General features: G+C 43.6%; 1 protein-coding gene across 1 annotated transcript; it reads left to right on the forward strand.

Annotated features, from left to right (window-relative positions):
- The first annotated feature begins 1,685 nt into the window (after positions 1–1,685).
- On the forward strand, positions 1,686–10,024 carry xkr7a (XK related 7a). Its single transcript, XM_033628825.2, has 3 exons — positions 1,686–2,387; positions 4,629–4,828; positions 5,045–10,024. Exons 1-3 carry the CDS (start codon positions 1,852–1,854, stop codon positions 5,998–6,000), a joined length of 1,692 nt encoding a protein of 563 aa, XP_033484716.1. The 5' UTR covers positions 1,686–1,851; the 3' UTR covers positions 6,001–10,024.
- Positions 10,025–11,837: the final 1,813 nt, after the last annotated feature.

An 11,837-nucleotide genomic window follows, 5' to 3' on the forward strand; every position in this document is an offset into this window, starting at 1 on the left:
TGTAGGAACTATTTTCTTTTTTCTGAATTACACTTGCCAACATTATCACTGCAGAAGGAAGCATACATCTACTGCTAGCTCACCCAACACCACTGACCTAGCTAACATTACAGCTCAGACAGGGAGGACATCATTAATATTTACATGCCATGTGGTCATGAGAACAGGCCTCTTGTCCCTGAGTAGATGCACACTTCCTTCTGCACTGTGATACAGTTGGCAGATGTAGTTCGGTAGAAAGAAAATAGTTCCTACATGAAACTGCTCACAACAAGGTCTGTGGATTATCTTCAGTAACCAGGTCATGATTTCTGCAAAGAGACATTGCTGTTGAGTTTTTTAAATGTATTTATTTGTTGCTTTGAGCACCACAAGCTGAGTGACATCTAGTTCCATAATATTCGAGACAAGGCAGCTGATATCTCTAAAACTCAGCACCTTACACCAAGACAATGTAGACTGATAAATAGCACTACAGGTAAGAGGAGAAATATGTATTTTTGATTTTGCGGTCAATTGTTTCTTTAAGTAAAGTTTATACAGGACCTCTCTAGATCAGATCCTTTTTGTACTTCTTAACATCATTTGTTTTACTCCACTTTTTACTAGTAACTTTACAGATTTAAATTTTTACATAAAAAAAAACTCAGTGGTTAGAGCAGGCTCCCATGTGCGAAGGCATTGTCCTTGCCAATGGCTGTGGCCATTCGACTGCAGCCCACAGCCCTTTGCGGCATGTCATCCCTTCTCTCTCTGCCCCTTTCACTCTTAGGTCTGTCCTGTCTAATAAAGGCAAAAAGCCAATAAAAATCTTAACAAAAATGTCCACAAAAACTTGCATATGACACATTTATAAAATACAAACTACTGTTGGGATTAATCAGTAGTTCCTAACATTTGTGCACCTTAGGGAAAAAAAACTATAATTGGGGCTCTTGTATAAGATGTAGCAGTTAAATCATATCCCCTTTTAACTTCTCAGATGGTTTCATTTAAACACTTTTACGGCCTAAAGAGGTTAAATTATTCAATATTTTAAGTCTAAAATATGAAAACAAAATTGTGTTACAGAACACTGTATTTCTAAATCTCTCTCTTACACATTTACTGTATCTTGTGAGCCAACATATAGGGGTCACTATGTTGGGAACCATGTAACTGAACTTAAGGAAAACTAGCTCCACCTTAAGCAGCTGCAACAGCTAAACACTACCTAGACATTCAAACTGATGTTGCAGTATCTAATAATGTCATATGTAATATCGCAGTCACAGAGGCCATTTTTCTGCAGAATGAGTACTTTTACTTTCAAGTACATGTTACTGATAATACTCCTCATCAATAATCTTTTTACATTTACTCAGACAGGGTTGGATGATTAATGATTGTGCAGAACTTTTCCTTGTAGTATTTTTATGAGTTGTTGTACTTTTTAAGTTAAAGGGTGTGAGTACTTGCTCCATCACCAGCTACAACAAGATGACTTCTGATTGTGAATTAAAGGGACCCATGTCAGCGTGCTGTGTGAGTGGAGCTCGTGCTACCTGTGCAGGAGCATGATCGATAATAACCTTTAAGTAACCAGCTGCAGAGAATTCTTCTTTCTAAAGGCATCAGACCACACCTGCAGCTTTTTAATGGTCGCAATTAAAATCCTCTTTCTGTGTATTATCAGGGCTGACTGATGAGCGGCGGTGCCTCCCCATCTCCCTCACCTACCCTGGCCCTCCTCCCTGCCCCCTTTCCCCTCCCTCTCTCCCACACGCGCATACAGACCGACAGGCTACGCGACCCCCTCCCCCCCTTCCATCATTTTCCCATCTCTTACTCACTCTCTTCCCTACAACAAACATGGCCGCGAAATCTGATGGTGCACCCGTCTCTCTACGAAACGAAATCCCACCCGAGTGTCCCTCCAGGTCGGACCCGCGGCCTCCCCAGCACCGTCCCGCCGAGCAGCGCTACTCCCTCCCGGACTGCTGCTGGACGCTGTGCGCCCTTTTGGTGTTCTTCTCGGACGGGGCCTCAGACCTGTGGCTGGCCGCGGACTACTATCTAAGGAGTGAATATTGGTGCTTTGCACTGACTCTTGTCTTTGTGATAGTCCCGTCCGTGGTCGTGCAAGTGCTGAGCTTCCGATGGTTCGCCTACGATTTCTCGGAGACCGTCGAGAGCGGCACGGCTGCGGCCGCCGTGGTGGCGGCGTCGGGAGCGGAGGAGAGCGACTTCAGCACCAAGGACAGCGGCGAGCGGGGCGCTGGCCGCTCTGCCGCGGCCGGGGTGCTGCCAGGGCCGGGCACCGGGGGTGGAGCCCGGGGCTGCTGCAGAGCCTTCATGTGGCTCTTCCAGGCCATCATTCACATCTTTCAGCTGGCACAGGTCTGGAGGTAAGACTGATCATAAGGAGATCAGAGAGGTGGGGAAACTACACATTCTGCCTTTGTGTGTGTGTGTGTGTGTGTGTGTGTGTGCACGCACATGCACATGCATCCTCCAAAGCCCAGCATCACTCCCTGTAGCTAAACGCTTATGAAACGTAATCATTCAGGGAGGAGTGTGCCCAAAATGCCAGAATGTCTTTTTGTATTGTTTGACGTTTCTCTCCAGCTTGGAAAGGGAGAATTTGACTCCACCCACCCCACCCCCCCAACCCCCTGACGCGCTTTTAGGTCAATCATCTCCCGGGAAAATCATCAACCCATCCACACCAATCGCCTTATATAGAAAAATAAAAAAAAATCCCTTTGTCTTTAGGGGTTTGGGCAAGAAGCAGCCTGACTGCTGAGGAAAATGAATAGTCTTAAATGTCATGAGAGTTGCTTCCTATTTGCAGTGATGTGTGTACCCGCCTCCCTTTCACTGTTTATTGTATTTTCAGTTCTTAGCTTGAGGCTGCTGCTCTTATGTTTGCAAAAATCCATACTCTCAAATCTCCCAGCAGTTTTTAGATTCAGTGTGTTCCTCTCAGCTGAGCCCAAACATGTTTAATTACCAGGCACGCACTGAGACTAAAAACAAACCAGTGTACGCTTTACTCTCACATGGATGGTAGTAGGTCTGTAGGTCAGCTACTCAGTCAGTGATGGTGAGGCAGTGCTCAAGCTTAGAGTGCTCTGATAGGTTTTGACAGGCTTGAAGTGTTGCCAGCCAGGAGGAGGCATCTAGCTGAACAGTGGTGGGAGGAGGGTTAGACCATACGCGTTGATACTCAAATACAAGTTGTGCTGTATGGACATACTGGGACGTTATGGGACAAATTATATGTAACGATGAAATCCCGTGCAAATCAAGTGCTTGATTCATCTACAGGCCTTCATGATCTCCCTGTCTGTGCCTTTCCTTGTGGTCTCTCTCTTCCTGCCTCTTTAGACAGCCCTATGGGTAATATATATTGATTCCTTATTTCCTCCTGGAGACTTCTATAATGTGTGTGTGTGTGAGAGAGAGAGTGTGTGTCCAGGAGCACATTAAAACATTGTGGCGGCACAGAATTACCGGTAATGCCATTAAAGCTGTTGTGTGTGCTCTGTTCATTGCCGCTGCTCTCAGACCAGCGTGTCTGCACATTAAGAGGATTACCGCTGTGTGTTTTACCCTCAGCTGTTAACTCAGGAATGATCCGTCACTGATACACTGTTAGTCAGGTGAACCAGGATCAATTTGGGCCGGCTACCAGAATTAAATGTCAGCGCGCGAGAGATGGGATGTAGGGTTGTGTTACAGAGGGAGTGTGTGCGATGAAACTCTGTCTTTGTGTGTGTGTCCTCCTGTGAGTCTTTGACCCTCATTACTGCACATATGCTCTATTTTCTCAGTGTGTTACATCCCAAGGCACACTTTGTGTAGCAGGAAGCAGAACAAAAAAGGGTTACACAAACTCCCATGTGGTTCACTGGGCTTGTTGACACAGGGATCCTCTGACCCTTCTCCCCAAGGCAATTACTGACACATTTATAGCTCCAGTCTTTGTGGAAACCACTGATATTTTAACAGTGAGGTGCTGCGTGATGATAAAGTTAATGGTTTACCCATTGTGTATTTGCACGGTACAATTAGGTGTCACGTGTCAAACACATTTGTGCAGGAATATGTTTGCACAGTGAACCCGTGTGTCTACAACACAACGTGTGTTGGTTATACAAGGTCATTACAGAACAAGCTAAGATGGGGGTGGGACAATGTGTCAGCAGAGCTCAGGAGTTCAACAAGGGATTTATAGTGAGCTCTTTTCCTCCTCTAACCTTCAATCTGAGGACGAGATTGAGAGCATTTATTTGGATGTCTTCTCTCATATTTGCTGTTCTCCGCAGCCCCCTTTGACTGATTTTATTTGAAGAGAGATTGCAGACATGCTCTACATTCACCCCCTCCGATGCCTGTTAAAACCACAGAGCTGCTTAGTTCAGTTTCAGTCTAGTCTAAATCCCAGTGGAGCAAGCAACCAGCTTTTTGGCAAGAACTACTGACAGCTCCCAGAGTTTGGAATAATGAGTTATGACTTCTGAGAGTCTGCGTTTGATGTCCAAAAGTTTTTGAAGCGCAGTATTTAGAACTAAAATTCTCTTCAATCCCACTTTTTCCACACTAAACTTGATGCACTGATGAATATGTCTGTCTCTGATACACAGGTATGTCCACGCCCTGTATTTGGGCGTGCAGAGCCGCTGGCACAGGGACCCCGAGAGGCGTCACTACTACTGGCGCATGATGTTTGAGAGCGCTGATATCAGCATGCTGCGCCTGCTCGAGTCCTTCCTGAAGAGCGCCCCTCAGCTCGTGCTGCAGCTCAGCATCATGATCCAGGCCATTGAGGTGCTGCCCCTTCAGGGTGAGTGTCCCAAAATGACCAATCACCACATCAGTCAATCACAAGTCTACGGCCCACGCTGTGCATGATGAGTCACTTGTGCTCGCCTCAATCAGGCCCCCACAGAGCAGGGGAATGTATATTCTTGCCATGCTAAATGGTAAGACACCCCAGAGGCAATTCCATCCTGTCTAACTTCTCTTGCTCAGTCTCTCTCTCTCTGCTCTGTCTCCTCAGGGCTTTCAGCTTCTGCCTCACTGATATCCCTCGCCTGGATGGTCGCCTCCTATCAGAAAGTCCTGAGGGACTCCCGAGATGATAAGCTACCCATGACGTACAAGGCCGTCATAGTTCAAATTCTCTGGCACCTGTTCACCATCGGTGCACGCACTCTGGCCTTCGCCCTGTTTGCCTCAGTGTTCCAGCTTTACTTTGGCATCTTCATCGTAGCCCACTGGTGCATCATGACATTTTGGATAATTCAAGGCGAGACGGACTTCTGCATGTCCAAATGGGAGGAGATCATCTACAACATGATGGTGGGCATTGTGTATGTTTTCTGCTGGTTCAGTGTGCGAGAGGGGCACACCCGCTGCAGGATGCTCATCTACAGCCTGACTGTGTTCATTGAGAATGTGGCACTCACCACTGCCTGGTACCTGTACCGTGGCCCTCGTACCTCAGACTTCTATGCCGTCATCATGGTGTGCGTGGTGGCCAGCAGCTACGCTCTGGGCACCTTCTTCATGTTTGTGTATTACTGTCTGCTGCACCCTGATGGCCCTGTCTCAGGGTGGGGTTATATAGCGGAGAAGGAGGTGCCTGTGGAGTCGCTGGCCTCCCCAGCTACCAGCCTCCCCCCTGACCTGGTGAGCAGTCCCCCCAGAACCCTTCAGAGAACTAAAGGGTCAGAAAGAGAGCAGGGGTCTGGGGTAGATGGAGACGTGTTTCAGGTACGACCACCTCGGGGAGCTCAGGCCCCAGTGCCCAACCTCACACCCAGGACAGAGGGGCCTGTCATCCGAATAGACCTGCCCAGGAAGAAGTACCCCGCCTGGGACGCTCACTTCATCGACCGCCGGCTGCGTAAAACCATCCTGGTGCTCGAAAGCGCCGCACCGGTCACGCCAAGGATTCAATACCGCTGTCTGGGCACACCCAAAGAAGTGATGGAGTACGAGACGACCGTGTGATGTGCTGAAGATGCTGTGACTCAGCTCGCTGCCGTGTGGACACCCTGCCTGAAATAAAACGGCAGGTGGATGACTCTCTCTGAGCAGTCTGTTTCAGCTCCACGCCCACTTGATTGCTCTCTGTACTGTCAGGCAGTGGAGACAACCAGGCGCAACCAGGGACGGAGTGTGGTGTCTCTATTTTTTACAAAGGCAAAGTGCTGTGATGTTGTCTAATGGTGGTGCATATTTCGGTTTCTGTATCATTTCTCAGGTCAGGGCGTGGTACAGGAAAAGGTCGACGTTAGCAGCAAAGCTCTGGTGAAGTTAGAGAGAAGCACAGGTAGGCAGAGAAATGGAGGTGATTATCAATCAGAGGCAGAGAGTCCTCCTCAGTGAAGGTGCTTCAGCACATCCTCTCAAGGCGGTCGACAACAGAGACGAGCCTTCAACATGCATGATTATTTATGGCAGCTACAACTAAAACACCACTGAACAGGATGTAGAGAGGCATTTAAAGACAGTGAACTCACACTGTAATTTTAAACACAATCTACAATAAAATACAACACAGGCACTGATGGTCATCATCATAATTTTCCATAGCTACTCACTCATGTTGAAGGAGTCTCTGAGACGCTGCTTCGTATCTGAAGGGCAGTTCAAAAGCAACATTTGAGTTGAATGTAAAAAAACTGTTGAAAATGTGATTATTTGTGAAAAGGCTTTGAGCATTTTCATGCTGTTAGTGGGATTTACAACATTCCTGTGGTACAATATTTGTTTTTTGAGGTAAGCTAGAACAAAAAAAAAGAGATTTGTGTGTGTTTACAAGCAATCTGTTGTTTCTGGGACACGCCATCACTATTATTCTAATAAGATGGACCTTCATTCAGAATGTGTACGTACTGAACAATAGCTACATTATGATTTACATTTACAGGATGTATTCTACTGATAGGACTCTCAACAGTTGTATTTTCATACTGCATCCATCTCACACAGCAAAGGAAAACAGGACATTAATTTCCATGTAAATTAAAGTGTATAATGAAGAGGACGTTACAGAGGGACAGCACTGTCTGTAATTGTACTGTATCCATACTTTGTTGTCTGAATAATGTAGGGGAAAAAATAGCTGCAGACTCCAGACTCAGAATAGCTTTGATATTATTGATGGTACAGGCATGTGGTACTTGTGGTAACACTTCATTTTACAGGTCTGTCATTTCCTGAGTTTCCTAAAAACTATCCAAGAAAGAATTTTTCAATTTGGTTGATTTTTAGGAAAAATAGAGACAAAGTTTCAGGTATTGATCTCCAGAGGAATTTAGTTGAAAAGACCTATTTAAACCACCAGATAATGTATTCATCTTCAACTCATTATTGGAAACTTAAATTTGTTTTGTTTGTTTCATGCGACTCTAAACCATGATCATATGATATGAAGCACAAACATAGCACACAAAAATAATAACAAGCCAACGGCAACACAGCATTCAGTAACTTTTGGCTTATGTGATTTAATAACAAAATGAATTTGAACATGGATATGCAATTGAAATAACAGTTGTCATTACAGAGGTTACAGATCCTCTGGTTTCCATACAGCCCTTTATATCTTCCAGTGACTTCTGGTGTTGTACACTATAAAATTACAAATAGCCTGCCTTTCCTTTTGTTTTCATGCAACAGATACTTTTCCAGTTTAAGCCCTTGTTTAAATTCAACATGAATATGACATGAAGTCATACTTCTGAGCTCACTTTATCACTTTTTCATGAACTGATCTTTCAGCCTCTGATAGACAGTTTCAACCAGTTCACATTGTCACTGTTTTTGTGTGAACCAGAGGTGAGACAAACTGCAAGCAGAGCAAACAGGTGTACATTATTTCACTGAGTTTAGTCTTTCTTGCCTCCCCCAGTAGCCAATGATTCTCTTTTTAACTTTGAAACAGTCCATAAGATCCATACTAAAAATGTACGTACGGACAAAAGCTGATAATGGTGCACACCAAAAAATATTCAACAATATCCACAATCAGGCTTCCACCTCACCATCTATGTCACCAATTTCCTGTCTTCAAAATGTTCTGAAGCAAAGTTTCTCCCACCAAGTCTGTTTTTATAGATCACTACTTTTGCGTGGAAAGTGGCGTACACCCTTTTCAAGCCTTGTTTTGTGCGTATGTTATGTTTATAAATGAGACCCCTGGTATCTTTCCAGCTCCCCATAGACCTTATTATTGCAGGTTAAAAATTTTACTTGTAGGGTATACTTAAGAAATTTGAGGTGTAGTTTTTCCAGTATGTCTATTTTTTTTTTAAAGTCACTTGACATGAATGAAACAACCAACTTGTCAAAAAGATCCAGTGTGATATTTGCAGGCAAATCAAATTTTCTACATTTACAGAGAGTGGCAAACATTGCAAGACGAGCCTGCAGATGCAGCTTCTTAATGGCCCTCTTAATTCATCATGACCCCAAGATATTTAAAGCAATGGACAATCTCCACATTTTCTCTATGCGCACAAACTTAAGTTTAAACTTAAATATCAGCTTTTCCACCCAAAACTTTTTTTTTTAAGATCTATTAATCTTTAAATTTCATTTGTAAATTGCACATATGGGCCATTGCTTTCTGTAACACTTCTTTTGTTGTAGACATAACAATTATATCATCCGCATACATCAGTACCATAAGCTGGATATGACTAACTTTAAAACGTTAGAAAAGTAAACAGTTAAAACAACCAAAGAGCTGATAGAGCAATGGCCAAGTGTCAGGGAGAATAAAACACTTTGTTTGTCAAAAAAAAAAGACTGTTAAATATCTAGGCTTGTTAATTAAAAAGAAATACACAAATCCAACAGAATTGCATTAAAAGTTCCTAAAAGAATCCTTAAAATTCATCAAAATTGCTTACGTTTTACACAGACTTCCTCCATTTGAGTCTTCACTGTCAGACACAATAAAAAAACATAAAGATATACAGTTACATGTAGAAATATTAGAACACCTACACACAGTGACAAGAACCAACCGATTCATTCATCCTTGTACTCATGAGAGCTTTAAAATCAGACAGAGAGACCAGTTCACGTAGTTTCACTTCTTTAAGTTAGGTTGGAAACCACTGATCTAGGTCACTGAAAACAATGCAGACAACAGTGGCGATTAAATTTCACCCTGTCTTACTCCTGCAGGGCTGGCAAAAAACTCAGATTTAGTACCATTAACAAATGTACATGAGCTATTCTTTGTGTACGATGAGTTACGTACCAACCAAATCAGATGTTTCAGAATACCGACTGAAAGAGTCGAGGTTACATTTGCTTAGCATTAAATTGGAATCGATTATCTGGTTTTAATTTAATTTAATTTAATTTAATTTAATTTAATTTAATTTAATTTAATGACATCATTAGGAACTGACTGACCAGTAAAATGGAGCGTTACTGTACTTTCTTTTATCAGGGTTGTTTTTCTATAGAGTAGTCACAAGAGGGAAATTTCTGAACCATGTGTGTGTGTGTGTTTGTGTGTGTTTGCGTGTATGTGTGTGTAAGCTCACATACCAGCATGTTTATGGGTGTATGTGGGAGGAGCGGGGGGGGGGGGGGTCCTGCCATGTGCATTTAAATTGATTTGAAATTGTGTCACTGAGATGAGACAGTTTTGTTGTAAACACTGTCTGGTCTGCTCAGTTTTTCCCAGATGACACTGAGATGAATAAATAGCCCACAGAACACCTTTACCACCCCTGCTGCAGGAACAAAAGCCAGAGAGGCTTCAATTATGGTGCTAACTGTTTGAGTCCATCACGTAACAACCAATACGGTGTACCATAAAATGAGCTTGTTGTGGCAGGAGCTGGGCGGGGCTGTACCTCAAAATACAAACACAAAGCTAGAATCAAAAAGCCTTAAACTGGTCATGCCAGACTGTTGCTGTTCAGAGCAAGAAAAAAAAGATTATCAAGAAGGTGAAGACAATTTCATTGTTGTTGTTGCTAAAATAAAGAGCAATGTGTTTACCTGACTTCTGCTGTCAGTGCCTTTTTACACAGATAGATAGATAGATAGATAGATGTCTAAGGAGGCAAACTGATTGTTCAGATTAGATTGAGACTAAATCCCATCTCTGTGTTGCAGTGAATCAGTGGATCAGTGGATTAGCGGCACTCAACTTGTCGACACCTCCTGTATGTCCATACAAAGGTCAGTGGCATCTCAACAGACCAACTTACTCTCTAACACTGAATACACTCTCTGTCGTGCCGTTTTCATTGTAATTAAACTGAACCGTGAAGGATTTCCATCAGTCTATTGTATTGATCACTTCCACTCAGGAGATGGAAAAGCTCTCATAGTTTCTGTCTGAGAGAAACAGACTCGAGCTTCATGTTTGCAAGTCAGTGGCATGTGAAACAAAATGCTAAGTGCTATGCTAAGTAGATAGCTGATGCCTTTTTCCTCAAATTGTGCTTATAGGACTTGTTACAATCCCTAAAAGTAATCAGCACTTGCCTGGCGTCTTGAGTGGGAGAGGTATTTACTTCACTGGGGTCATCAGGTGGGCAACCCCCTTCATTGGTGTTACGATGATTGGCCCACGACACCTCCAGAGGGCTCAACAGCAACACCTGGAATCCCAGGTGTGCCCCCCTCCGATTTTAACCCCTCATATTGGACATCTTGTAGACCAGTTGGTCCTTCCTCTTCATCCAAAGCCAATTGCTGCACTGCACAGCAGCCTCTGATAGTGACTTTATAGCTTGTTAGAAGGCCTGTCCTCAAACCCCCATACACTTCAGAAGCCTGGTTGATGATGTGGCTACACATCCTCTTCACCCAGCCTCTACAGGGAGCACCTGGGTACACCAGCCATGTTGTTCTGCGTCAGCTGCTAGGTCTGTGGACTTCAGACTTTTGCACTCATAAGCCTTCCCAACTGCAGTCCCCCATGCTACTGTTAGTTCCACAGTGTACAAGGACTTCTGTGAGGTTGATCACAAGATCAGGTCCGACCTGAGATAAGTTGTAGCAATCTCTGGTGGAAAGCTGAGTCTCTGATCCAGGTCAACCTGCATTTTCCAGTCCTGGGCAGTTTCCAGGAGGGTTGTTTCCACTCTTAAATGTAAAGAGTATGGATTTATTATTATTAGCACATTATTAGCATTATTAGCTTTATCATTAACTCTTTTGGCCACAATAAATGTGTAATAAAAATCTGATATTGTGCCAGCCCTAATCACCAAACAGAAAGAGTAAACACCAGCCAAAAGGAACTGTTCACAACCTGGCAACCCAACAAGTTTTCTAGTTAATGGCTTTTAGTAAATGATTTATTAGCCGTCAATAAAGCCAATCATTCCACTTAGCTTTTAGACCTTGATCTGAATTTGGAAGAATTTAAAGAAAGAAAGTCGGCTTTTTGTTCACTTTAAAATCATAAAGGCCTAATTAGGTTTAAGTTTGGGAAAACAAAACTAAGTTAAGTACTAACGGCATTATTACAAATATAAAGCATAAACACTAGGTTAAGGAAAGTTCACAACCAAAACTTGTTCTCTGTAGTGGCTTTTATTCATTCACCCATCCATTTTCAACCGCTCATCCAAAGCTGGGTCGCGGGAGTAGCAGGCTGAGCAAAGTATTCCAGATCTCCTCAACAACACTTTCCAGCTCCTCCTGGAGGACCCCATGATGTTCCCAGGCTAGATGAGATATATAATTCCTCCAGCGTGTTTTGGATCTGCCCCAGGGCCTCCTACCAGTGGGACGTATCCAGAACACTTCTAACGGGAGGTACCCAGGAGGCATCCTGATCAGATGCCCAAACCACCTCAACT

Source organism: Epinephelus lanceolatus, chromosome 8 (assembly GCF_041903045.1).
Source record: "Epinephelus lanceolatus isolate andai-2023 chromosome 8, ASM4190304v1, whole genome shotgun sequence".
Classification (NCBI taxonomy): Eukaryota; Metazoa; Chordata; class Actinopteri; order Perciformes; family Serranidae; genus Epinephelus; species Epinephelus lanceolatus.